Source organism: Oryzias latipes, chromosome 16 (assembly GCF_053564925.1).
Source record: "Oryzias latipes strain Hd-rR chromosome 16, Olatipes_Hd-rR_3.1".
Lineage (NCBI taxonomy): Eukaryota > Metazoa > Chordata > Actinopteri > Beloniformes > Adrianichthyidae > Oryzias > Oryzias latipes.
Genome location: NC_136252.1, coordinates 21479225 through 21504934, shown reverse-complemented (window position 1 = coordinate 21504934; position 25710 = coordinate 21479225). Strand labels below are relative to the sequence as shown.

Sequence of the window (25710 nt, the reverse complement as noted above, 5' to 3'; positions counted from 1 at the left end):
TCGACTATAAATCAAATCGAATCTTTGTGAAAATGAATCGATATACCCCTATTTTTTTAGGTTTAAAAAGGTTGCTGGGCACTTTCTCTTCAGGTATGGGAGCCTTATCTTGGGTAAAATAAACTGATAATATTACTTAGTAAAAAGCTTTGGTTCAATGCAGCAGACAGAAACATTTTCACCCACGAGGCTTGTATTTTTAAAGTACTTTACACAACAAAGACACCTCAGAGATGTTTCAACACTGCAGACCTCCCACTGAGCACAAATATGCAATGTCAGCCTTTGTGCTTCCGCCTTCCCTTTTATTAGCCCCTGTCCCTCGACTCTCTTTTTCTCATCTTGTTTACTTTCCTCTCCAATTATGTGCTACCCCACTTCTCTATACCTCCTGGATTCATCCGTGCCTCCCTGTCTTTGCAGTTTTTCTGACTCAGGGACCAGTGATATCACATCTCGTGTTGTTAAAGCTGTGCTTTTCTTTAAATTTGCTTCAGTGCTCTTCATGTGCATCTACTACAGGTTGACTGTGTGTCGAGTGTCAGACAGATGGGAGCTGGTGAGGAACTGGAGGTAGGCAAAGAGGCAGGGTGGACATAGGAGGGATGTAGATGAAGCAAAGCTCTTCCTCATCACCATTCTGTCACTCATGCAAAGAAACCACATCCAGCTTATTCCACTAGGTCTGAAAATGGGAAAAACTTCCAGGATGCACAAGTTTTCAAGATTGTGGCACGAATGAAGACACTAAGCGGAGGGAAATATTTCTCTCTTGTCTGACTTGGCTTTTTGGTTTTAGTAAGGAAAGTGATGGACATGTAACAAACCAGCACAATCAGAGAGTTGGAAGAGTTGGAAGTAACGATAGGAGGAATAAAGAACATAATGTACATAGCATGATTATTTTTTAAGTTTTACTGCACCTCCATGTGGAAGGAACCCCTCTGTTAGCCATAAAATACTAATGATAATAAGGAAAACAACATCCACATCCATAGTTGAATTCTTTGGATTTAAACTGAGCAAATCTCTGCTCTCACCATGTGTTCTTTCACTATTTTCCACATTTTTATGGCTCTCTTGCAGAAACAGAATAACAGAATAAAAGCAATTTAGATCCTTTAAGCTTTCAACTCCTGCTTGCATGCTATAAATGAATAGACTTTAAAGCGTTTCAAACATGTGAACATATTTTATCTCATAATGGACTTTCAAAGAGCTCATAAAGGTCTGGTTTACCTGCCAAGAGTGTCATGTTTTAGTGTTAAGTTGATTTGAAAGGTCTCTTCTCATTACTCTCAAAAACCCTACTACAAACTTACCTTTATGGGCTATCTTTACTTGACATTCATACAGTTTGGGCTAAAAAAAAAAAATCTAACAAGGAAAAAGAAAAGAAAAATACATTTTAGTTATTTTTTAATCTATCTATTTTTCAAGAGATGGTTTGGTGAACTTTAGAGAGCTCCATAGCTCACTGACAGAGCAGAAGTGGCTCTTTAAGACACAATAATTAGCTTCTCATTCACTAAATTAGATGTCTCTGAGGTTTTCTGTGCTGTTTGTAATTAAATTTAATTAATGAGGCAGAAAGGTGAAACAAGAAGTACTTAAAATGCCTGTAACCATGCGTGTTAAAGGAGAATTAACAAAGAAGAGATCAAGAATGTAAGCATGAGTGAAACCGCCACATGTGCAGGATGACATTTTTTAAAGAGGTCTGATGTGGGTTACGTGTTAACATGAGTTCTCCAGATCCCATTTGAAATCAATGTCATACTTAATGTATATACTTAAGCCAGTTAGTCATTACTGTTAAGGTTCAGACTGTTCACTTCTGCTAGAGAGACAATTTCTAGCAGATTTATAGGTGATGCCACATTGGTCCTGTAGATCAGTGTTTTTCAACCAGTGTGCCGCGGCACACTAGTGTACCGTGGGAGATGGTCAAGTGTGCCGTGGAAAATTGCCCTCATTAACTGATCTAAAAACATTTCCCATCTCCAGGAAATCAGCTCTTTGTTCATCCAAACAGGTCCTGATAAAACACTGAGTAGTTAGGAATATAAAAGATCATAAAATACTTTTTTCTTTGTGTTTATTTGATTCTATTAAAGACATTTTGATAAGAATGACGGTAACGCGATTTAGCTGCAGCTATAACTGTGTAAAGAAAAGTCCCGCAGCTTTTACTGTCTCCACGACTCCACCAATCATTCTTGAAGGCTTAATCACATGTCATCAGTCTGACCAATCAGAAGTGGTTAAAGTCTCCACTTCCTTGTTCCAATTTAGCTCATAACTCACTCAGTTCCAACAAAAACACCAGCTAAAGCTCGTGTTTAGCGGTGTAGCTTTCCACAGAATCCGGTATCAGACCGTGGAACAAGTGAACAAAACCATGAAGCTCAGAGACGCGAGTCTTTCTGCCGTTTTCTCGCAGTTTTCACACTACATCTCCCATGATGCATTGGCTTAATGAGTCGTCCTTCTTACACGTCTTGAAAACACAACGAACATACAGTTTGTATGTAACTTAACTTTTATTACATCTTTTAGAAAAACATCTGCAACTTCCTACTTTTTCTGCCACAATTATCACAAAAATGCACGTCAGATTGCCGGGGGGGGCTGTAGATCAAAACAGACCATGAGTTTCTGCTTTTTTTTTTTTTTTTTGGGATGCTGGTGTGCCGCGGGATTTTTGTCAAGGTTAAAGTGTGCCGTGGCTCAAAAAAGGTTGAAAAACACTGCTGTAGATCTTATAGCAGCCAACTGGCATTTAGTTTTCTGATTTAAATGACAATAGCATGATATTTGGTGATGGTTTCAACCAGTTTATGGAATTGCTTTCATTATTTTCACAATAAAGTCTAAATCCACGATCCATGATGCACTGCTCTGATCAGTGTGTAAAACATTCCGAGAAGTTAATTTTGTAAAGGTTTTGCAGTTTTTCTCATTTATTAAGTGACATCAAAACTTTTGTTTCAGTGCCTTTTCAGAAGAGCTTTTAGTAGTTTTAACGAGGTTAATTCTGAGGACTGTCTACTTCCAAGAATAGATGTAGCTATGTTTCCTTGAAAGCTAATTAAAATTCAGATTGTGACAATGACATTTGACCTAGTCTTCAGATTGTATTTCACTTGAATGTGTTTGTATAGCCAGCAGGCAGGTAATATAGTTTGCATAAGGACTGAATATGTGCACTGCAGTTGTTAAAGTTCTTAGCGTTCTCAACAAGACATTTATTCACTGTTTCCAGACAATCTTACAAAGCTACTTACCAAAAGTTTGACATGCAGGATGACCTCAACAGGATTGAGTGCACATATAGTCATGTGACTTACTGGTTTCAACAAGACACTTAGAAGCCAACTCTTTTTTCTACCTTTTACCATCTTGACAAGACATAATATAATTGAGCAACTATTTCTGTGAAAGCCATTGTAGACCTGAGGATTTGACCATTATCAAAAATAAATAAATAAAACTATTACAATGTCACTATTTCTATTAAAGCCAAATCAACTTTTTTTAACAAGTTTGAATGTTTTTTTGTTGTTACTAAGAGAAAGGTTTGTTTGTATAAGCCCCTAGTGGTAGACGTGGGAACTGCGATCAACTTGGTCTATTTTTACATAATAATTACCGTAAGTGATTCATCTTTGTCATGTGCTTTATCGATACTTAAGGATTCTTAATTCTGTCTGATAAAAGTTATGAACCGGATAATGATAAATCATGTAATAAAATGGTTAAGGTAGAACAGGGGTGGGATTATATAAATTCGCTTCCTTCCACTCCCTTTCAAACAATATTTAATTTTATGTCTAATTATCCTAAGTATGGTACGTCTTTGTACGAATGTATAACTGATGATTGTATTGTTTTTGTGTATTATTATTACTTGATTGCTTGAAATAAACCATTTAAAATTTCAGTGACTTTTGCTTTAAAAAAAAAAGCTTCAATCTGGAAGTTGCTGTTCAGTTTCATGCTTATGCAGGGATTTAAACATGTAAACTTTAAACCCCAGAAACTTTAAAGTCACTAAACGCATCAATTATCCCATCTTCGTATCTGAAAAATGTATCATAGCCATAACTCAGGGGGAGAGCTGAAAAACTCCTGAACTAGGATCATGCTTTCTGTCATTCTGTGACAGGGAATGGTGGTCACCAGAAGGGAGATATTAATAGACAGACTATTAGCTTGGGTCAGAGCTTTATGTCAGACTCTGTTTTAGTTACACTGACTATCTGTCACATCTTTTTTATTCTTTTCTTATCCTTTTCCAGATTTACCAAGCTAAAGCTTAGCCTCTACCTGTCCTCATTTATGTCTGCTCGCTCTCACTGTATATCTCACACCCTCTCCTAATTTCATCCACTGGCTTCCTGTCACTTAATTCACACACAGTTGCCCTCACTATTCCAGCCCAAACCCCTTCCCTGCGGCTTTGTCTATCTAATCCTGTTTTCCATCATTCCATGCTGTCCTCTCTTTTCTCACCCTCGCATCATGCTATTTTTCACTATAAATCCTCAGACTCCCCCCTTTCTATGGGCACCACACACCATTTAGTAACCCACTCACACCACTCCAGCTCATCTTTTCCTATTTCCGTCGTTCTAATTCTTTACAGCCGTGAAGCAGATGTTCTCCAGTATTCATCTATATGAACAAAAAGGGGTCTTATTTTCCTTTTTACTTTCATGATTAAAAAAAGATTTACTGTAAATAAATCACTAGAAATTGACAAAAGAGCTTTCATGATAATTTATTTATGAAGGAATTTCGATGGCAGAGGTGTGTTCTTACTTTGAAATTTAAAAAAAAGGAAGTCTTGATCTTCAGTGGACTTAAAAAAAAAAACATTTGAAGCTCCTTTTATTCTGTCAGGTCCTGCATGAAAAGTCCTCCTTTGACAGACTTTGTCATTGGATGTATATGTTTAGCAGATTAAATGTTATACCAAAAAAGAAATTCAACTTTGTTTAAACTGTAAAACAATAAACTAAATGAATTACTATAGATTTGTAGAGCTTTTTTTATGCTTTCAATATCACTTAAGTTCATTGTCTGTAGTTTAATTAGGATCTTACAGGCAGAGGTTTCTGCTACTCTTTAGTGCACTTAGTTACCCAATTTAGGCGGGACCCTCACATTTTTTTTTACCAAGTAGAATACACGACCACATAAAAACGTGTTTTTTGTTTTTTTTTTCTTCTTCTTTGAGCTGCCATGGTGACAAAAATTTTGCCTGTGAGACAAATAAAGTTAAAATATATATATAGCAAAAGGTCCATATTTTAGAAATGGAAAAAAAAAGCATTTTTAATGAATGACGTAGCCCCACATTTCCTCTTCAACAGAGCAAAACTTTTAACAAACACACAGAAAAGTCACTGAATGCTGTTATTGTGCCATTTCTTACTCTTTGGTTGCATCATTGTACTTTAAGTCCTCTAGGAAAATTGGACTTCTCTTTTTTTTCTAACCCACTTTCACAGTTGAGCTCAAAATATGAATAAATCAGTTTTAAAAAGATTACTAAATAAATCAAATCTATCAAAAAATCAGTTGTGGCAAGTCAAATCAAAGCTAATCAAAAAATGTATTTATCCAAGTTAAACCCCAGCTGATTAGCATTATTAAAACACTAACGTGTTGCTTTTTTATTTTTACAGGAACTGAGGATTCCCTGAAAAACTGTAAACTATTGATTACTACTAATTCAAATCCTAGAAATAGGTTGTAAGATAGGATCTTATCAGGCAAACAAGATCAAAAGCTCAAACATTAAAACAACAAATGAAAAGATGTATGAATCGATTACACTATAGTAACATTTTAAAACAAAAACATAACACACCAGCACAGCAGGCTTATGTTGTGTCAAATATCTGGCTATAAAAATGGTTTTAAAGAAGCGTTGGGGTTATTAGCAACAAAATTTAGATGTAACATCGTTATTTGAAAAAAACAAAAAAACTGCTGAACCATATATTTTCCAAAGACAAATTGATGACTAAATGCACATTTGTTTAAAAATAGGCAGACAAAATGTAGCTACTCGTCTTTTTTCTTTCCCTATTGTTTTTTTTTTTAACTGTCACATGTTGTCTTTAAGGAAAAAATCCCCCATTTCTTTCCCATCATTTTATCTCTCCTTTTATCAGCCCCCCTTGAAAAGACGCGACCTCCACACGGAGAGGTTGAGGACGATACATTCTGAAAAGACTGGGAGGGAAATGGGATGAATGAAGAGGGGGGGGGGCAAAGGGTAACGTTTCGATTTCTCAACAGACAGACACGCTGAGGTAACCTCTGCAAATGGGTTTTCGAACTCTAATTCTCAACAGGTTCTGATAAACGCTGACATAAAGACACTCATGAGAGAGGAGAAGGACCCAGTGGAAAAGACTTAAACTAACACCCACACAAAATCTGACAAATCACCTAGAAATTTCTGGTGTTCCCCTATTCTGTCCACAATGACTCAGAAACATTTTCATTCTTGACTCCTACACCTAACAACACAACAGCAAATGCACAATAAGAAAGCTGTAAACACAGATGTAAACATTTAACTGCTGCCAACACGCCATTGTTGGAGGTCTGGACTTATTCCTTCTACTTATGTAATGGAACAATGTTTTATGAGAGCATTTTCAACCTCAAATATGTAGCTTTTAAACCAATGACGTGTTTTAAATTAACCTTGGAAATGACATGTTTGATTTGAGCCAAAATGGTATAATCGGGCTTTTGTTTTCTGTATCTTGGGTGGCTCAGAAGGAGGTGTAGTGCTTACTCATGCCAAGCTGTAATTTATATCCCACCTTGTAACATTTAAGTAGAAAAGAGGGGCCTGTTCAGCAGCTTTTTTATGGTATTGCTTACCCTGTTTCTTTAATATTGATCAAAGCAAAACAGAGGGAAAAGTGCTGTTTTAACAGCGGATTAACAATTGTTTGTCTTTCCGGTTAAAAAGTATAAACTTCTCAATGAATAAGAATTTTATTGACAGATCTCTGTAAAAAAGATGTCTGCTTATGGTTGTAAATCCTCTCAAAACTTAAATATTTAACAATAAAGGGTGTTGCTAAAAAATACTTTAAGCACAATTTCAAATAACTGCACATAAAAAATACAAACCAAATCAAATTACAAACTAAGTCTGTACTCAATCTGAACCACAGAATTGTGAATGCACCGTAGGGTTTATCAGCACCAGGTTTTTTTTCCTGGAAAGTCTACCTTCTCAGGGCAGATTTGAACATGCGTCTGAACTATGGTGGGGACAAAACGTATGTGCACTATGCAGCACTGCAAAGGCAGGTTTTGGTTTTTTTTGTTTTGTTTTATGTCTTCTGGTCAGTCCTGCAGTCTTTTTGCACAACACTGACCCCAAAAGGTGGAACAATGTCATATTTTTCTGCATTTCCAACAATCGGGTCCAACAATCTATCTTGTTTGGTTATATTTTGGGCTTAACAGCAACATCACACTTAAAAACACAAGTTACAGAGCATCTGTAATCACAGATGAGTTACAAGGGACAATTTTAAAAAACAGATTAATGCTCCCAAAGGAAAAAAAATAAAAAAGTAAGCTTTTAATAAGCTCGATCGCCTCCTTTTCTTGATTCTGTCCCACTCCAAATTGCCTCTAGGTGCTTCTTGTTCAAAAAGTAATTTCTCCCCTCTACCATATTTAATTGTTTTATTGTGTCATTACTTCATGTTGCCGGAGCATTAACGCACGGAGCATTCCGCAACGCCTATTAAACTGTAATGGCTCTACAAAGCAATATACGTCGTTATCAGACACACACACACAAGCACAAACACTATCAAACGAGCACACACTATTAAGTGCCAATGGTGTCAGAGAGTGATATGAGGCAATACTGCAGGCGAGCAATCTGATGAAGTGTGCAAAACATTCATTAGTCGAGTCGTCGTCCCTGTTCAGTTTACCACACACTTAACATCTTAACGAAGGAAACGCATTCCCTTCATACAGCAACCACTTATAATTGCTTACAGAAACACCATCAGAATGCAAAGCACACTCAGAGAGTTGATTACACATCATGACGAAACTGAGAATTTGCTTTCCAATTTTGGAAGAATATCCCAAGAAAATACTTAAGGCGGGTTTATTATATTGTTATTGGCCTATATGATAACTATGTAATCTTTACCTTCGTGCATTTCAGCATACTCATATTTGATCCCTGTTTGCCCCATATATTGAGAATGATGACACATGACTACTGTCCTGAACTTTTCTGTGAACAGAAGTTATTATAATCCAACAGACAATGTTGTGCATGGCAAAAAAATTATAAACAGGTTCACTAATGAGACATTTGAGTGTTAGGACAACAAATAAGAGAACTTTCATCTTAGCATTCCTTATATCATGCAAATGCATGTTTACATGAGTTTTTTATATATGAAAAAAGAATCTCGCATCCTCTTTGTGCTCTGAGCTTCAACAGCATGTGCCAAACTATGCAGCCGGAGAGCAATGTGCTTACAGTAGGTGCAACCTATTGAGGGAAACTCTTAGGTGTTTCTAAGAGGGTGAAAGGAAGTAATGCAATGAGTGGAAAGTGTCTGAGATGACAGATTGTTCAGCAGAGGCAAGTGAAGCTGAATATCTCCCTCCCCATAGTGCCGGTCATAAAAAGCGAGATGGAGGCTTCTCCCCAACAATGCAGTGAGATCAAATAACCTTCGCTGCCTCCAGCGCAGGCCCATCGTATGTGCGTACACTCTTGGAAGCAAGAGCAGCATCAGTGCGTTGAACCGACGCTCCGTTTTCAAACATCCTTCAAATCCTCCACCAGATAAGAGTACCAAATTTAAAAGTAAAACAACAACTTCTTTACGCACCCACTATCTTGGGTAGAAGCACATATGCTTACAACCACACAGCTGGAGTTCAATGTAAGAAAAGATGAACTGGTAGAAGAGGAGGTAAAAGTTGGAGAAATCCAAGGAACAAGCTCTCAAGTGGATGAGAGGTCACCGATGGGGTAGTTATATTTAGGACATGAACTGTAGCTATGGCTGACAAAAAGAGCAAAATTGTGCTCATCTTACTAAATCTGATGATTACCTTCCTTCATAACAATAACCCTGTGAGGAAGGCGTTTTATGACCAGCATCTGTCTCAGTCGTGTGTGGGGAATTCAATGCTATAATCATCCCTTGGAGACTAGAACACATGGCAAACAAAGCATTCCACTATGCATTGCTTCGTGTCTTCACACATGCCAAGAGGTGAAAGAGCAGCAAGCGCATATGTCTACAAGCAAGCAATGAGAAGAGTTAACAACAGTTCACAGAGACAACTCCTCCTGGATGAAGAGCTAGGCGCTCCTCTTCCTCTGCAGAAGGCCAATTACACAAGCAGATGTGTTATGTTGTGCTGTTAGCACACATGAAGCTGAAGTGTGTTCCAGCAATCCTTACACACGCACACATGCACACACAGGACACCAAATTATTAAAGCATCCACCATCTATCCACCATGGTTCTGTGGGCTAATTCAGGATTAGGGAGTTTGATACTCAAAACTGCCTAAAACACGCTTCCATTTATAAGGAAATCAGGCCAATTTGCCCCTGACACAAAGGGCTAAAAACAGTCACTTAAATAACAGTTTGTACATGCGCACACGTAAACAAGCATACAGAGATATGCATATGAATGGCGTGCAAGGGATGTGTCCCAGAGCTTGGTTGTGCCTGTCAAAGGCTCGCCTCTCCCAGAGACCGATGGAGGCCCAGCATTACACACTTAGCATTAGAATACATCAATGGCACAGGAAAGAAGGCATGCGGGCCTTTATACTCAGAGAACCCACCTTCAGCATCTATCTTTCCCTTTTCATTAGGCCATCCAGCCCACACCCCCACTGTTATCCCTCCCTTATTATCTCCCCCTCGTCTTATTTTGTCCTCCTCCCCCATTTCTTTCTCGCTCTGGAGACTGCACTCCCCCTTCTCTTAAGAAGGAAGCTTTCCTAACCATGACCAGAACTCAGAACTGCATGGACCGTGACCACGCTGGCACGCAACACTACACAGGGTAGTGTATTAGTGTGCGACTGACATTTAGGAGTCATAGTTAGGGCTGTAGCTGCTCAGTCACCCTTGATGTCTGAACATGGCGCCCAAAGATTCTGTTTACCTGCGACGTGTTCTCCGTCTGGCCATCTGCATTCACTCTGACACATTACTGACTAACTGACAAGCTCCACTTAACAGTATCAGATATGGTCCATCACAGGCATGCATGTGTGTGTGTGTGGGTGCATGCCCCATCACTTCTCTGCCAATACTCATAGGCAGCATTTAGCTGGGGAGCAGGGGAGAAATGAGGAAAAAACAAGCTGCTCTTCCTTCCTCTCTAATTACAAATGACAAACCTGCTACCAAGAGTCGGTCTGGCACCTGACGGTGCATGATAACTTCTCAGCTCTTTGCTGATTCTCACTGACAGGCTGGAGGCTATCTGTGCCAATGAGAGACTGGAAAAGTGTAGACTGACAGATTAAAACACCAAAAGCAAATTAGTGCCCGGCCCTGTGGCTCTGATTTCCAATGACAGTGCAAGAGGCCTCCTGACAATATCTCACTTGTCTTGAATCTCCTCCTCCTTTGTATTGCCTATCTAGTTTCTCACACCTAAATCAATCCCTCACTTCCTTCCCATCTCCTCCTTTTCCATTCCTTCTGCCTCCTTTAAAAACAGCATCTCTTCTTGAAATCATCCATTTATCTTTGTTACTTAATTAACCGGTTAAGGTTACTTTGTGGCTTGCATCCACACTGACTATTGGCTTTAATGATATTTTAACAATATAAAAAGGCTATATACTGCTACAGTCTTGATATACAATATCTTCATAGAACAGTGAGGACGTAACCTCTTTTTGATCTCTTCTCCTGCATGCCCTGCTTAACCTTTTTAACGCTCTCGTATACTGAAAAAAACTTATTTAGAGGCAGATGATGAAGAGCAAACACGATATCCAAGGATTGATTCCAAAACAATCAACAAATTAAAAAAACAACAACACACGTGTATGAAAAAGTCAGTGTGTTATGTTTTGCACATCAGAAACACAGAACAAAAACTTTTTATACTTTATTTTAGGGACAATTTGTTGAAGATTATGTTCCTCACAATCCTCATTAGTGTTTTCATTAGCAGATGAACACCTGAATCCGGGCTACAAAACCAGAACCAGCCACGAAATGGCCTGATCTAACACTCTTAACACTTCATGGTCTCTTTTTGCACCAATAAGTCGGGGGCAATGTGGTGACAGGGCAATGAATAAAAAAAGGTGGGCAAAGTAATAATAAAAAAAGTCATGCTTATTAAGATAACATAGGGGCTTGAAGATATGCTGGCAAAAATACCACACAAAAAATAGACATAAAGGGTAATGATACGTATGAACCAAAAAAAATCTTAAGGAAATTATGTGACAAGCTGCTTTATCATTTATTAAAGCCATAGTTTTTCTGCGACTACTCCACTACAGTGCCGCAGCTTTTCTTCTTTTTCTTTCTTTTTTCTGTTGCTTAACCTTGTATTTTGCTTTGGTGAGTTCTTTAGAAACGCAATACAACCTCAGAGAGAGAATTTTAAATAAAATTATCCAACACAAATGTTTATTTTTAAACCTATACTACAAAAACTGCCTTATCTCCTTTTCATAAATCTACAGGCATTTATCTTGTTTATTAAGAAAGTAACTGTATTGGAATCTTTTCTAGTGTAAGCGACTAATTTATACTCAATTAAACAGCTTTTTCATTCTCAGAACCCAGTACTACCAGGCGAAGGACACACCTTTTGTGGTATTGGATTGTTAGATCACGGTGTTTGTTACCACTTGTAAGTTCAAGGACGATTATTCTTAGAGTCAAATTAGAAAGAAAGAAAACATTTCTTTACAGCTTCACAATAACATGGGTACATTTATAGTAAATGCAAATGTCTCAAAGAAGATATGAAACCTAAATTTTAAAAAATCGTGTGTTTCCTGTAACTTAGACTGTAGATGCTTATAAACTGGCATCAAAAATACATGAATGTTCAACCTCATCCCTTTATCATCATTAAGATAAAGAAAAGGAAGCCGCAGGAGGATTTATACACAGGACCAATGGTCTGAACGCACAGCAAACATAGCCTTAAGCTCCAGGAGTAAGCCTACACTTCTTCCCATTCATATGTAGCATTGAGCTAGCGTGAGACCCCAGTAAATGGCCTTGCAAAGGCGCAGGGTGACGGTAACCAGGAGCGGTATCGCCAGCCGGCCTGCTCCTTGGCGGAGCAGCCAGGGCAGCATTGATATGGTAATGTCAGGGACGTTTCAGGGCCAAGGCTTGGGACCGTGGGCTCTCTGTGATCCTTCGAGCCCAAAAAGGACAGATCTCTAGGGCATTGTGGTTTTTCCCAGTCAAGGCTCTGAGTGATCAGGATAAGCCCATCCATGCTGCTTTAGTGCTGTCACTCAGTTGCCTTTGTGGTCATGTGAACGGCAATTTTCATCACAATTGACCTCTGTTTTGGCAGTACTGTTCTGCAGGGCCCTCCTTTTCCTATTCTTTGTTGCACTCCCCTCCTACCCTCTTACCCGCTATCGCAATTTTTTTTTCTTTGTCTAGTCTTTCTTCTTGTGCACTTTTTCAAGCTCAAAAGAGGTCAGCAGATATTGCTGATGCTAATCCCCCAAAACATTCTCCATGGCTATCTCCTCCCTATCTTTCTATTTGGTCTGAAAGGAAGATGGCATGGACAGTCTGATTATCTAAACCCCAGAAAATAACAACACACGATGAAACACCAATGTTTTGCTATTACCTGAAGGGGGCAAAAACTGTAGTGTGACCAATATTTTAAGACACACCAAAAAAAAGGCTTCATGTTGTGAATTTTTCTTCATATTTGTGTGCGGAGGATTCATCTCTCTGCTTAATCTTGTACTTTCGCCTGGTAAAAACAATGTAATCCCTTGAGGAATCTTTTGGAAGTAATGATAGTGATTGTGAAATGAGTTTCCCTTTTATGGTTGTGTGTTTGTTAGCAAAAAAAAAAAAAAGCAGAGTGTGTTTGCAGTAGAGGCGAGGAAGCAGAGATGGAGATGAAAATAGAGGTAAAAGAGGGAGAAAGTGTGAGTTATGCATATGTATGGACCTAATATGTGGGTGTGAGGGCGGTTTGCTTTTAGACTGAGAGGCATTCACGTGCTTTCTTCCTACTTTCCTTCAATACCACAATATTAGGTATACTCACACAACACTCGTGAAGAATGGGAGGGGAGTTCGCCTGGCTGAGAAGAACTCCATCAACACAACATCCTCTTTCAGCATCTCCTCCCACATTCTCCCCACCACCACCACCTTTATATCTCATTCTCCCGGGAAGTGACACAGAATTCTTTTAACTGCGGTATTTTCATTACAACAACCGTGCAACCCCCACACCATCCACAACTCTGCTACTCTGTATGTAGTACTACTGAAATGAAGACAGCATCCACGTGCATCTTCAGCGGCAGTCCAAGAATTTACACTTTCATTAAACACAAGATGGTTTAACAACACAGAAGACTTGGCCGGAAAACAGTAGACCCTCATTTATGTGCAGTTTTACTACAGCAGCAGGAGCAGATTCCTTTACCTTGGAGTAGAGCCTGCAGACTGCGTGGGCATGAGGAGAGAGGGCAGCCAAGATTGCTGGCTGCGAGCCATTCCTATGCTCCTTACATTGACAAACATCAACATAGTTCGGAGGCACAGATCAAGTATTGAAAGACATAAATTGCATGGTAGAAGTAAAAATTTAAGGGTGACTTTGACAAAGCTAGACTTTAAATAAGTCGGTATGAAGAAAATGTATGTAAGACGTATAATATAATCTTTATAATATTTGCAGTAGTCTGGCAAAACGAGCATTAACCAATCGGCTGTATCATCTGATGTAATGATAATCATAAAAAAATCTATAAATATGATTATTCTAATCATATAATAGTTAACGTTTTTGTCATTGTATTTATAGACGTTCCTAAAGAAAGGTTAAATTTGCACTGGAGCTTCATACACGACAAAGATGGTCCACGAATAAAGGCACTGTCAGTAAATCTCTAAGTATCCACGAAGATCTTATAACAACAGACCGCAGGCAGTGTCTTAAAATAGATATTTTTGTCTGGCCAATCCATCATTATGTACACATTTAACCTATACGCAATTTTGCAATCAGAAGTAATGCATTTCTAGTCTGTGATGATGCAAAAATAAAAAGCTTTTTCCAGCTATTAGAGGAGCTTTTTTAAATCCTTAATGACTGACTTTAACAAATCACTACAATCTGCTTGTTAAAAAGGCTTTTTTTAAAGCCTTTGTGCTTTGGCTCCTTTAAAACAAGCAAGTAATTAAGGTTATTTGTCTCCACAATTTGACATGTTTTGTGCAAAAAGGTAAGCCAGTGTGGTTAAGACCAGTTCTGCTGGCAAAACCAGAGTCACTCTTGGTAAATTTAAATACTTAATTTATGGTAAAGTTTTTAATTCAGTTTTGGGGCTCTATGTACAAAACGCATGGCCATTAAACACATGTTGAAAGTGAAACCTTTCGATCTTTGACCAATCAGAGACTAGAAATTGGTAGTGATTTATGGGTAGCATCTTTTATAATTCACAGAAGTACCAACTGTATATAAAAGGGATCATGACAAAGAAATTCATAATTGTTGTTTGTTACCGGCCGGAATTATGTGACACAAAGTCTTTCATGTATCGGAATAGAGCTGTGAAAGCTCTATTCCCCCTGGAACAAGATTTGCAAGATTTACACTGCTTCGACATTTCGCACCAAGCACCTTCCGACTTTGAGTGCATGTGCTAGTATTTGGTAACGACAGTCCACACCATTTGCTAAAAGTGCGTTAAAAAACCTGGTATTAGCACGTTCTTGAACGTGCATCACATGCCTGGTGTGTACGTAGCTTTAAAAGATCATCTAGTTCCATCCTGGTTTTCAGGTGGGGCTGCCCCCCTCCCGTGAAGGTAGCACAACGGACCTGAAATGCTTAAACTCAGGTTCATAGGACACCAGCTCATTCTGAGTATTTGAACTGTTATTTATGCCTCAGTGATTGTGAAAATTGTCAATTCATCACAAGCACTCATAAACCTCTTGAAAATAACTGGAGTGCCTCTGCCGTATTATAAATGTCAGGGTTGGAGCACAAACTGTCCAAGATGTCAAAACAAGAGGGATACATGGCAGTGAAGCTGCTGGAGCTCAGATTTACACTCATACGGCCATACTGTGAGAGATCGTTGTCAGATCTGAAGAGAGACTCGAGAGTACAACAGTCATGGAGAAAAAGACAATGAGAGAAGGGAGCTAAGAATGTGAGGTTGGGCCAACAGGAGAGGGAGAGAGTAGAAGAGAAGGGCTGAGCAACATACGCACTGCCAGGGAGAGAAGGAAGAGCTGAAACATTCAGCAGAAGCACGCAGTGTCTGTTGGACACCATCGATCCAGCATCGACAGAAACAGGCAGCCAGGCCAGAAGAAACACAGTCTCTCACACCGACCAGCAGCTGAGCTGCAGGCTCAACAACCAACTAATCAATTCAGATCATCTCTACGCTGCTAGACAGTTTATGCACTTTGTAAAAGTATGAAAAAAGGGAGTCTAAGTTACGTCATTTCATAACATGAGTAAATTAATATGAGCGACCACATACATGTTATAGAATAAAAGGAAAATATTCAACCAATACCCTCTACTCTATGTTTAAGTTTATATTTTCAATTGAAAACATTGTTATGAACGTGATAATTTGGTGAGTAATGACTAACTCAACTGATGCTGTTTGATTAAAGTTAAAGACTAAACAATGCTTGAAATATTTTTTTCACTTATGTCAGAGATTTGTCTTGTTACCTTCTCCTATATGTTAAAAATTGTAGGATCTGATTGACTTGTGATCCTGAATGCACCATATGAAAGCGCACAGGAGAACATGACTAGTTTTTTTCATAGAGTATTGATGTGGGCCTATATGATGAAGAGGATGAACTACGTGTATGCACGCACAGAAAAGCTTGCAGGAACATGTCAGAGTTCCCTCTAGTTGATGAGATCAATGTGGATGATGAACACAGATTTCTTTGTTACTAAAAATAAAAAATAAAAAACTAGCCCTCTACACAAGCAGTCAGAGCCCCAGTTAATCAGGATTAACTACTATGGTAAGGATATTTTGATATAAATTTAAATGGTAAATGGCAAATATGTATGCTTTACTACCTCCTTAAAAGTGCTTTATAGTCACAGTCCCATTCACTCACGCACACACGTTCACCAAATTCTGTCAAACACTGGCACCATCCAATAATCCCCAGGAGAGATGTGGCGTTCAACTTTTGCCCAAGGACAGTTAGACACATGGGCTGGAAAGGCAGGAACCGAACCTCTGATATTCCGATCAGAGGCTGACCGCTCTACCTCTGCAACACGACTGTCTGGGATGAAGGAGGAATTTGTCCTGAGTGGACTCAGGGTCTTATTGTGTGACAAATCTAAAAGGTAGATGGATGGATGGATGGATGGATAAATGGATGGATGGATGGCTGGATGGATGGATGGATGGATGGATGAGACAAGACGGTCTTTGATTGTATATTTTTTCAAAGCCAGAGTAGAGATTTTTCAGGAAAAGCTAATAAGCTATAGTCTAGTTTTGTTTTGCTTAGCACATTTGAAATATTTATCAAAGATCTTGAATGGTTCATAGAAATTTTTTGAATTAATTTTAAAAAAAGCCTGAATGACACAATTATGAAGAAACTATTTACTTCAAGCTTTTTTTTTTCGCTGGTTGACTGCTTGGTTCCTCTGTGACTGACTGGAATATAACTGACTGGAAGTCTGTTTTTACTGGCTGTTTGCCACTGCCATTAGGAGCAGAGTGCTTGTGCGGCGATCATTTTTGCCTTTCTCTCCAGCCTGGCTAGGACTGATTAATACCTTTCGCTAATACAAGGTCATAATTCACTTAGCCATTTCCCAATTTCCGCATAATTACCTTCCCGTTTCGAACTGCTAACACCCGCAAACACACACATATATTCGCAGCAGAGCTGTGACAAACACATTTCCTCTCTGATTTGTGTCATTACTGAGAGAAGAGTGGTTAAAAGGTTTTAGAGTTGGCCTCTTAGTGACAGCTTAAATGGATAAAACCTCAATTAAAGACTCTCCCCTTCAATGCAGCGCTCTCTGCGGACGGAATGAGCGCAGTTTTCTGCAGCCGAATGAACTGAAGAATCAGTCAGTTTCTTTGTTCCTATTCGGCTGCCGAGTCAAGTCCCTCAAACTGTTTTTATCTACTAGGATAATAAAACCCTCCTCGGTTCAGGCAGACCATAACTTATCGCCATGTTGGCAGGGTTTATGGCCGCGATACCCCTCTACTGTCAGGTGCAACATATGGCCTCAGATTGCTGCTATGCTGCTATCATTAGCCATGTCACAAACACATCATATAAGCATCTGGTGTGTGTGTGTGTGTGTGTGTGGGCCTGTGCAGGCACTGACAGTCTTTATTGGTACCCCCCCAAAGGCCTCATGAGTGTTGGCGGGGAGCAGACACAGCAAATGCTCACGTTCAAACACAGATGCAGAAAGGGCTTTAAAACAGCTTGCAAACATCACAGACTTGCTATTAGTGCATATTTGAAGTGTAGGGAGTTTAGGCATCGGCGCTCTGACAGAGTAAGGGTAATATCAACAGGATGCAGACCGTGAATGTGTGCATTTTTTCTTTACTGCCTCAAATCTTGTTGCTCTGGGATCTGCCTTTTGTTCTGCTACAGCACATACACAGAAAGGCATAATTGTGTGTCAACAACATTGTTTCTGCCAAAATTCAGCTGATTACACAGAAAGTTGGTCTTTTGGTACTTCATCTTTTGTGTTAGTGTGGCTGTTTGTGTACTAGTTGGTGCGTGAATCCCTAAAATTATTGATGTCGCAAAGTAAGGCCCCGCAGTACGCTCCGTGAACCCCACGAGTGGCGGCCCACGCCAGGTGGTAAGCACCCTCAAACTCCCCAAAAAAATCATGTCAAGCTGAGACAGAGAGGGAAGCTCACCATTACTGCCTCTGCAGCACCAATCCCAGGAGCTGTCTTCCACAATCTGGGTAGGGATTGGAATTCCCAGAGAGGAGCATTATCACATACCCAAAACATCCCGCCACAACAGAAAAAAAAAGCTTTTTAAGTCACTCGCTATGTAAACTATCAAGAGAAAAAGGCAATAAATCCACTTGAGAGGGCACTGTTTCACTTAAAGCACAGAAAACACCGTAATGTGCTGACACAGCTCCTCCGTACATCCTACCAACATCATATTGATTTTAAAAGATAATCTTGCTAAAGTCCAATGAAGACAAAGATCCAAGCTTTTTATAGTGTTTCTGGTTTCACACCTCCCAAAAAGCACCCCTGAATTCCATACAGGCTAATATTTAAACATTTTCCTTTCTTGAGCGCCATAAAATAATGCAATTGTTTCCCTCTGTATTTAATGATTTTCATGTATTTCTTAGAAAAGTGTCTTCCTGTTAAGGGTCACACGAGGTTACCTGCCGTATATGAGGTTGTTAGCTGAGAAGTAATCACTTTCAAAGAGACAAACTTGGTATACATGCTCCACATCACTACAACTCTTCATTTTTTTCTCCACCAAAATATGTTTTTACTTCAGCACAAAGCAGAAAGGAGCTTCTTTAGCTTTAAACCCACAGGGTTCCAGGGTCTGACCAGAAAGCAGGTGCAGCCCTGCAAATGTTGAACTTTCTGAATCAATGATGATGGACTACATCCCAAAGAGGCTCTTAATCACTTTCTGTCAGAAAGTTCTGGATAGGTGGGGGAACATACAGTGGTTTTAATGAAACAAGGAACCCAATCCTGTACATTTGACTCACATTTTTAAGTAATTAAAGAAACTTTGTGTTGACTGATTAAAAAAATGTCAATAATTTAAATCAGTTTCGGGCTAAAGGAATTCAGCTCAAATCACCCCTTTAACAGAAATCCTTACACGACTGGCATTGATGACTTTCATGGATTGACTTTGCATTGACTAAGACACTAAAAGTAAAATCTCTTTGTGTGCACTATCTCAAATGATATGCATGGCCTGACCAGACCAGCAGCTTCATCATTGTTCTGTTCAAGGTGCATAAATATTTAATTGGAAGGGAAGGAGATTGCCTATTAAAGTGGTCAATGCTCGCTATAAATATTTTTTTTGTGGAAACATTTAAGGATTTTTGTGTTTCTGCATTTAACTCTTTTAACTGTTTAATGACTGCAGAGATGCAGCACGCTCTATTTTTAAAGGTTCACTACAGTAACATCAGCTCCTAGGTGAACATGAACATTTAGGATACAACGCTGGCTTAAAAAAATATTTTGGAATTTTTTCCTACAAAAAAAAAAAAAAATCAATTTGTTGCGTCAATTTTATGTCACATTCCTAAAATTCCTACATTTTCACCATCCTGAGTTTTTACAATTTTACTGAAAATTAAATGTTTAAATTCTAATTAAGCTAACTCACTTTTTACTCTTGTGTGTTTATCGTAACTTTTAGTTCCCCTGTTCATTTAACCATTTTATGCCTATTTAAAAAATGAACGTGAACGCTGTTCCTAAATGCTTTGCACTGCTGTCAGCTCTTCTGCTTTGACTCGTTTCTGTTGTACACCATTATTTTGCTTTAGAACCTTATTTGACAAGTTTGGCATTTTTCCTGCAGAGGTTTTGGGAGTTTTTCAGTAGCTATTTTAGCACTTTTGACTTCAACAAATATTCTGCTATTCTTTTCATTAATCTGTATTTATTTTGTCAAGCTTTTCCAGCAGAGTTTAGCAAGATGAAGCTTAAAAAACCACATTTGAAACTTCTCCTTAACTAATTTGGTATTTAGGATACAATTATTTGTTTTCTGGTGATTATAATAACCTGTTCAGCTTTCAAGCGAATTTTTTAGTTTATCTGATTTATCCTTTTTTAAGAAGAATTTAGCAGATATTTAAATTTTTTAAAGGATAAAGGATTAAATATTTTGGATGAAACGACTATAGCAACTTCCCTAAACACAGTAAAAAATTTGAAGAAAAAATAAATAGTTAATGAAAGTATCTTTTTTCATTAATTGTTGTTGGTGTAGGTATTTGTTTGATGTCCCTAACAGATTCCAAAAGGTTTTTAAAAAAGGGTAAAAAATCTCTGCATTAACCACTGAGCCACCAGCGGGGGATTTACAGAGTTCCCTAAATCAATAGCAGTCCAAGGCCGCGCACAACACCCTCACTTCCTGTCAGGCTTCGTCTGAACATGCTGATTCACAGCAGCCCTCTTTTAATTTGGGTCTTAGCAGAATTGCATCCGTAAATCTGCGTGAATCTGCTTCTTTTGAACCCAAAGTACAGTGACTGTTAGGGATTCGACTCAAACTCAAGCTTCAATATCCATGCTCCAATGTTCATTCTGTGCTTTAAATTTGTCCATCGTGTAAGCCTAATATAACCCCTTTGCTTTTGTTTAATGATCAGTGCAGGTCACATGTAAGCGTAAATTCAGAAGATGGTTTTCAGGTTGCTGCATAGAAGATATTTTTATGAAAATGACATTATAGAAATTAAGAAAAGGAGGAAAAACCAGTCATTAGGACACCATGAGTGATGTGTGAAGAAGTAAAGCCAACGCATTTTCAATGATTTAGTCAGCAGAAACTAAACACTCTAAAACTAGAAACCTATCAGGACACAAAGCTACCAAAAGACCCCCTCTAGGAGGGTTTCCCTGTCAGAAAAGAACAGAGAGGTGGAGGCTCTCCACCGAAATCCAGCAATCCAGCTTATCACAAAAGATAACAGAGAGGCAGATAATTTAAGTCTTTTGTTCTCTTTGTATGCATGTCCCTGATTACTCCTCTTACCTACCAGATTTTGCCTCTCCAATCAGAAAAAAAACATTTTTTATACCAGAGTCCACAACGGCTTGAGAGAGAAAACAACATCATGCAAACCATAATCATCCATCGCACAGGTGCTCCCTATTGCTTTTTAATTAATGACGTATCACGGCGGGCGTGTGCGCACACATCCACACAGCACACTCCGTGGATCTACATGCCCTTATTATTTGTTATGACTGAACAGTTGGCTCATTATAATGTTAAGTGAGTCTGTGTGAGACTTTGCCACATGTGAGTGATGATGCCGAGCAAGCACAAGAGCAAGGAGGCCATTTGTAAGTGAGTAAATCTTTTTTTCGGTTGCAGACACTCTGAGCAGTGAATACGATTGTCCTGAGTCAGGCTGGGAAATGATGGGTTTGATTTAGAACCGAGTGTGCGGCCAGGGCAATGGCTGCACAGTCTTACCATTATTGTTGCCATCAATACAGCTGATGCCACTGATTCCATTCCATCTCCCTCTGTAATAAGAGGCACAACCCTTTTTCTTGTTGCTTTTGCCTCGGAATGAACAGAAAACCTGCATCTATCAGCAAATATTTAGAGAACTCATTCCTATTTTGCACAAGAGTTGACTTTAATCCTGTGACCTGTGCTAAGGTGACTCCATTATGAATGAACTCAGTTAACATAAAAGCTCAGGATCTACAGACGCCTTTGTGTTTGTTCAGCCACAAACTAATCACTTGGGAAACATGCAAGTGATAAATTAAGAGATACCAGCAGATATCTATTATGCAAATCAAATCGACTGCTGTGTTATTAAATTACACCGATACACATGTACACGTGCACACACACCAGCATGCATGTGCGCTCACACTCGCAGCAATGGTTAATTACCAGGTGGTGGAGGATAATGTGCGATTTAATGGACTGATAGGTTTGTTTTTTGTTTCAGTCACCCATCAGCGAGCAGAGACATCTGTAGCAGGGCAAACACAAGCCAGGTCTCACACGGAAACGCACAGTGTTCTACAAATATTCGTGTCCGTGCTGATAATTCAGTGGCTGGTGAGTGGGAGGAAAGCAGTCTTTGTGCTGGAAACGATCCATTGAAATTGGAAGAAGACTAAAAGCATGTTTGCACACACATGCCGCACATGTGCGACAACATGCGTGTGCAAAGTTGTTAATCCTCCACTGCGGTCTCAGCCTGTCTCTAGTGGTTGATGAGTGGCTCCGGGACAGAAGCTGGTTGAGAAACTGCAGGGTCCTCGGGCTTTACAATGTGTTTACCACTCAAACTGACAGCTATAGTGGAGCTTATTATTGGTCTTCTAAACCTTCACGCTACACTGCAAGTTAGAGAAACTCCATGGAGGCTGAACGCCAAGGGCTAGATGCATGCCAGCCAAGCCTACAAATGCTGGTAGTGTAGAGATTAAAATAAACTCTGGGAACGTGATCTGTGCTTGTGAAAAATCGTTTTTGCTGTATGAAAGAGTAGATTAGACAGGTTATCCAGCAGTTTATCTGCCTTTTATGTGCCACTGTCCATGGCTCCTTTGTCTGTTCATTCACTAAGTAGACTGAATTGAAAGTTATCCCTGCTCACTGTTCAGACGTTGTCACTGTGTGCAACAAGGAAAGAAAAAGAGAAGCTGAGATGGGAGGATCAGGGATGAGGCAGGTCCACAGAGATCAGAGTGGGCTTTAATTAACCACAGTCTTTTATAAAAGACACACACTCTCACACTGCAGGGGCTGAGAATATTCTGCATCTGCAAGAACACAGGATGGGCAGTAGACATGTAAAAAGAAAAAACTCTAACGCTGGGCTATGCGGCACTCAGATCCTAGACAGTCAGGTTAAAGGTTACCCTGCTTCAGCTATCTCAGTAAAGGGGAAAAAAATACATCTGCACAAACCAAGGTTAATGCTGCTCACGTTACGACTAGATGATTGTGTGGAGGTCCGAAGTTCACATCTATCCTTTAATGCCTTCAAGCATTTTTTTTCTTCATTTTACGAAAAAAAAAGAAGAACAGCTTCTGTTTTTGCTATGAAATCAGAAGGTGGAATTTTATTTGTATTTAGTACAAATTGATCGCAAAAAGAAGAGTACTCCAGAAATTGAAAGAAGCACAAAAAAACGCAGAATCTAAAAGCCAGGATGCTCCTTTTTATCCAAAAAAAAATCTATAAACTAATATAATTTACAACATCACGCCGCAAATCTGAAGTGATCCGTCTCTATCACTTTATGTGTAAGTTGGAAAATGTGCCCTTTAATACTCCACCCAAGAACAACAAAGCTAGTTTTCTTACCTGTGATAGTGTTTATGACTTTAATTTTAAAAAGCTGTCATAAAACAGAACAGAAGTGTGTAGCTTTGAGTTTTGCTGACCCCCCCTACATGCACTGAGCACCACTTGGAATCTGAAACCACCCTCACCCAAAGACCGGATAAAGCTTTGATTTTTACATTATTCTGTGACCAGCATCAGTTTAAAATCTGACATTGTTTCATATCTGTACATACTTGTGCCAAACTCCATGCTACTGTGACAAGGAAATTTCCCATTCGTGGGATTAATAAATCTAAACTAATTTAATCTTACTTTTCTTTTTTCTTTTTAATAAAGGAGTTTCAGAAAGTGTCTAAAACAATGAATGAAAATGAATATGAATGGGGCTTATGTAACCCTTTACTATGACCAGAGACATTGTGGAGTCTGACGCTACATTCTTAGAATCCAGTGGAACAGCCATGGATTCATGTTGACAGTATTTTGATAAGAAAAAGAAGGTAAAAGAAAAAAAAAAAGCTGCTAGCGTGAGGGGCAGCGGATTAAGAGGATAACAAGAAGGCCAACGTTTTTCAGTGTAGACAGAAAAACGGGTTAGGGAGTAATGGAAGGAAAGAGCGATTTAGAGGGGGAGCTGGAAGGAAAGATTGAATAGTGACACAGCTGCCACACAATGGGGTCAGGATGAAGAAGTGCTGCTAATTGAGCCCGATGGAGGAGCAATAAGAAAGGGAGAAGGATCACACCCGGCTCTCTGCTCTTTTTTTCTCCTGAAGTGTTTACTGTATGAAGGAAGCTTAAAGGAAAAAAGTAATAAAATAATTTATTATATAAACTATAAATAAGTTAGACTATTCCTGTAGCAGACGTTGGTGCAAGAATGGTTTACAACAACCTTCACCGCACAGCAGGGGTCTGAAAGGACAGCTCAGGGCTCAAAAATAGGATTACCCAACAGTGAGGAGCCTGTCTAATTGTTTCAGGGTTTGTCTTTCACCAACATGCATACACCCCGATCAGAACAGAGGCTGCTGTAACTCCAACAACAGATACAAGCAAAAGAATAAATGGTTAAAAATCACAGAGAGCATGCACAATGACACTATGGAGATCAAGAGTCTTACTGTATGTTGGAACTGTTCCAGTAAACTGAATGTCTGTTGGCTGACACCTGGAGCACAGTCACCCAGGTGAGACTTGTTAGCACCCAGAGAGACGGCGCTGCCAGAGCCATGCTCCCGGCTCCTTCTCTTGGCCCGTGGTCCCTTTTGGTCTCTCCGGCCAGTCTGGGTCCCCTTCACCCCACCAAATAACGCAACTCACACATCCCAGCGAAAGCCTAGCAGACAGGAGAGGAGGCAGAAGAAGGCTTGATGATGCACGTCAGACTCATGAACTGTACCTGGTGTTAGTTAAGAAGTGTTGTAAAAGTATATTGTGATGTGAAGTGAGAACCCACCCCCTCCCTCCTCCCTTTTCCACATTAAACCAGACACCACGAACCTCCCCTCCTCCTGAACAGATCTTGGGGCTTCAGGCAGGGGGGGTTAGGAGCTGGCCCTCTCTCTCTCTCTCTCTCTCTCTCACACACACGGGGAGCTGCTGCTCCTGAGACCGCCAATGGAGCGTGGCGGTCTGGTCCAGGCAGAGGATGAAAAACAGTCCGTTTAGAAAAGAGTTGCGCGCTGTTGATGAGTGAAGACAAAAAGAAACAAAAAAGACAATATATTTGAGTTAGTCCTCCTCGGATTAAGACTTTTATATGTTCGCGGCTGCAGAGATTCTCATCCTTCCAAGGATCCGAGATGCGCAAAGCTCGCCTGCTCACTGCGATCTATGGTCAGCAGCAGGACCAAAAAAATAAAAAGGAAAAAAAAACCCAACCAGTCAGTTTCACGACGCTTTGAAGAGTCTTTCCTACAACCATCGCTGGCCACCCGTCTCTCTCCTTCCCACCTCCTTTCTCTGTGTGTTTGGTAGGCAGCGTTCGTTCACTTTCTAACTCCACCCCCTGCGAGCGACTAAAAGCGCATTCCACCAATGCTGTGGCCGAGCTACAGCACATCAGGCATCTCTGCGACGTGAAGTTAGCTCGTCTGCTTGTTTCCACTAAGGTGTAAAAGTACAAAAGCTCCTTCCTTTCCCGGAGTGATGAACATCTGTGGCCGATCAATGTGCGCCCTGAGTGGAAAACACACGTTTACGCACGCGCTCCATCATTTGACCATTTCTTATATATTCATAATCTTTGTTGTATATTAATAAACGCATCAAGAGAGTCACATTTTGGTTCCAGACTCTTGAACAAGCGAAAGCGCATAGAAGTGATGCGTAAAAATA

At 39.6% G+C, this 25710-nt stretch overlaps 1 protein-coding gene across 2 annotated transcripts in view; it reads right to left on the bottom strand.

Moving 5' to 3' along the window:
- efna3b (ephrin-A3b) overlaps positions 1-25710 on the bottom strand; it is a 56293-nt gene extending 30583 nt beyond the window's left edge. Inside the window, exons 1-2 of one of the 2 annotated variants that reach the window (XM_011485296.4) lie at positions 24830-25710; positions 24495-24709 (exon numbers count right to left, since the gene is read on the bottom strand). In XM_011485296.4, the coding sequence (XP_011483598.1) occupies positions 24495-24604 (110 nt within the window). In that variant the 5' untranslated portion in view covers positions 24605-24709; positions 24830-25710. The remainder of the gene's footprint in view (positions 1-24494; positions 24710-24829) is intronic. The other variant, XM_011485294.4, reaches the window with a different exon arrangement.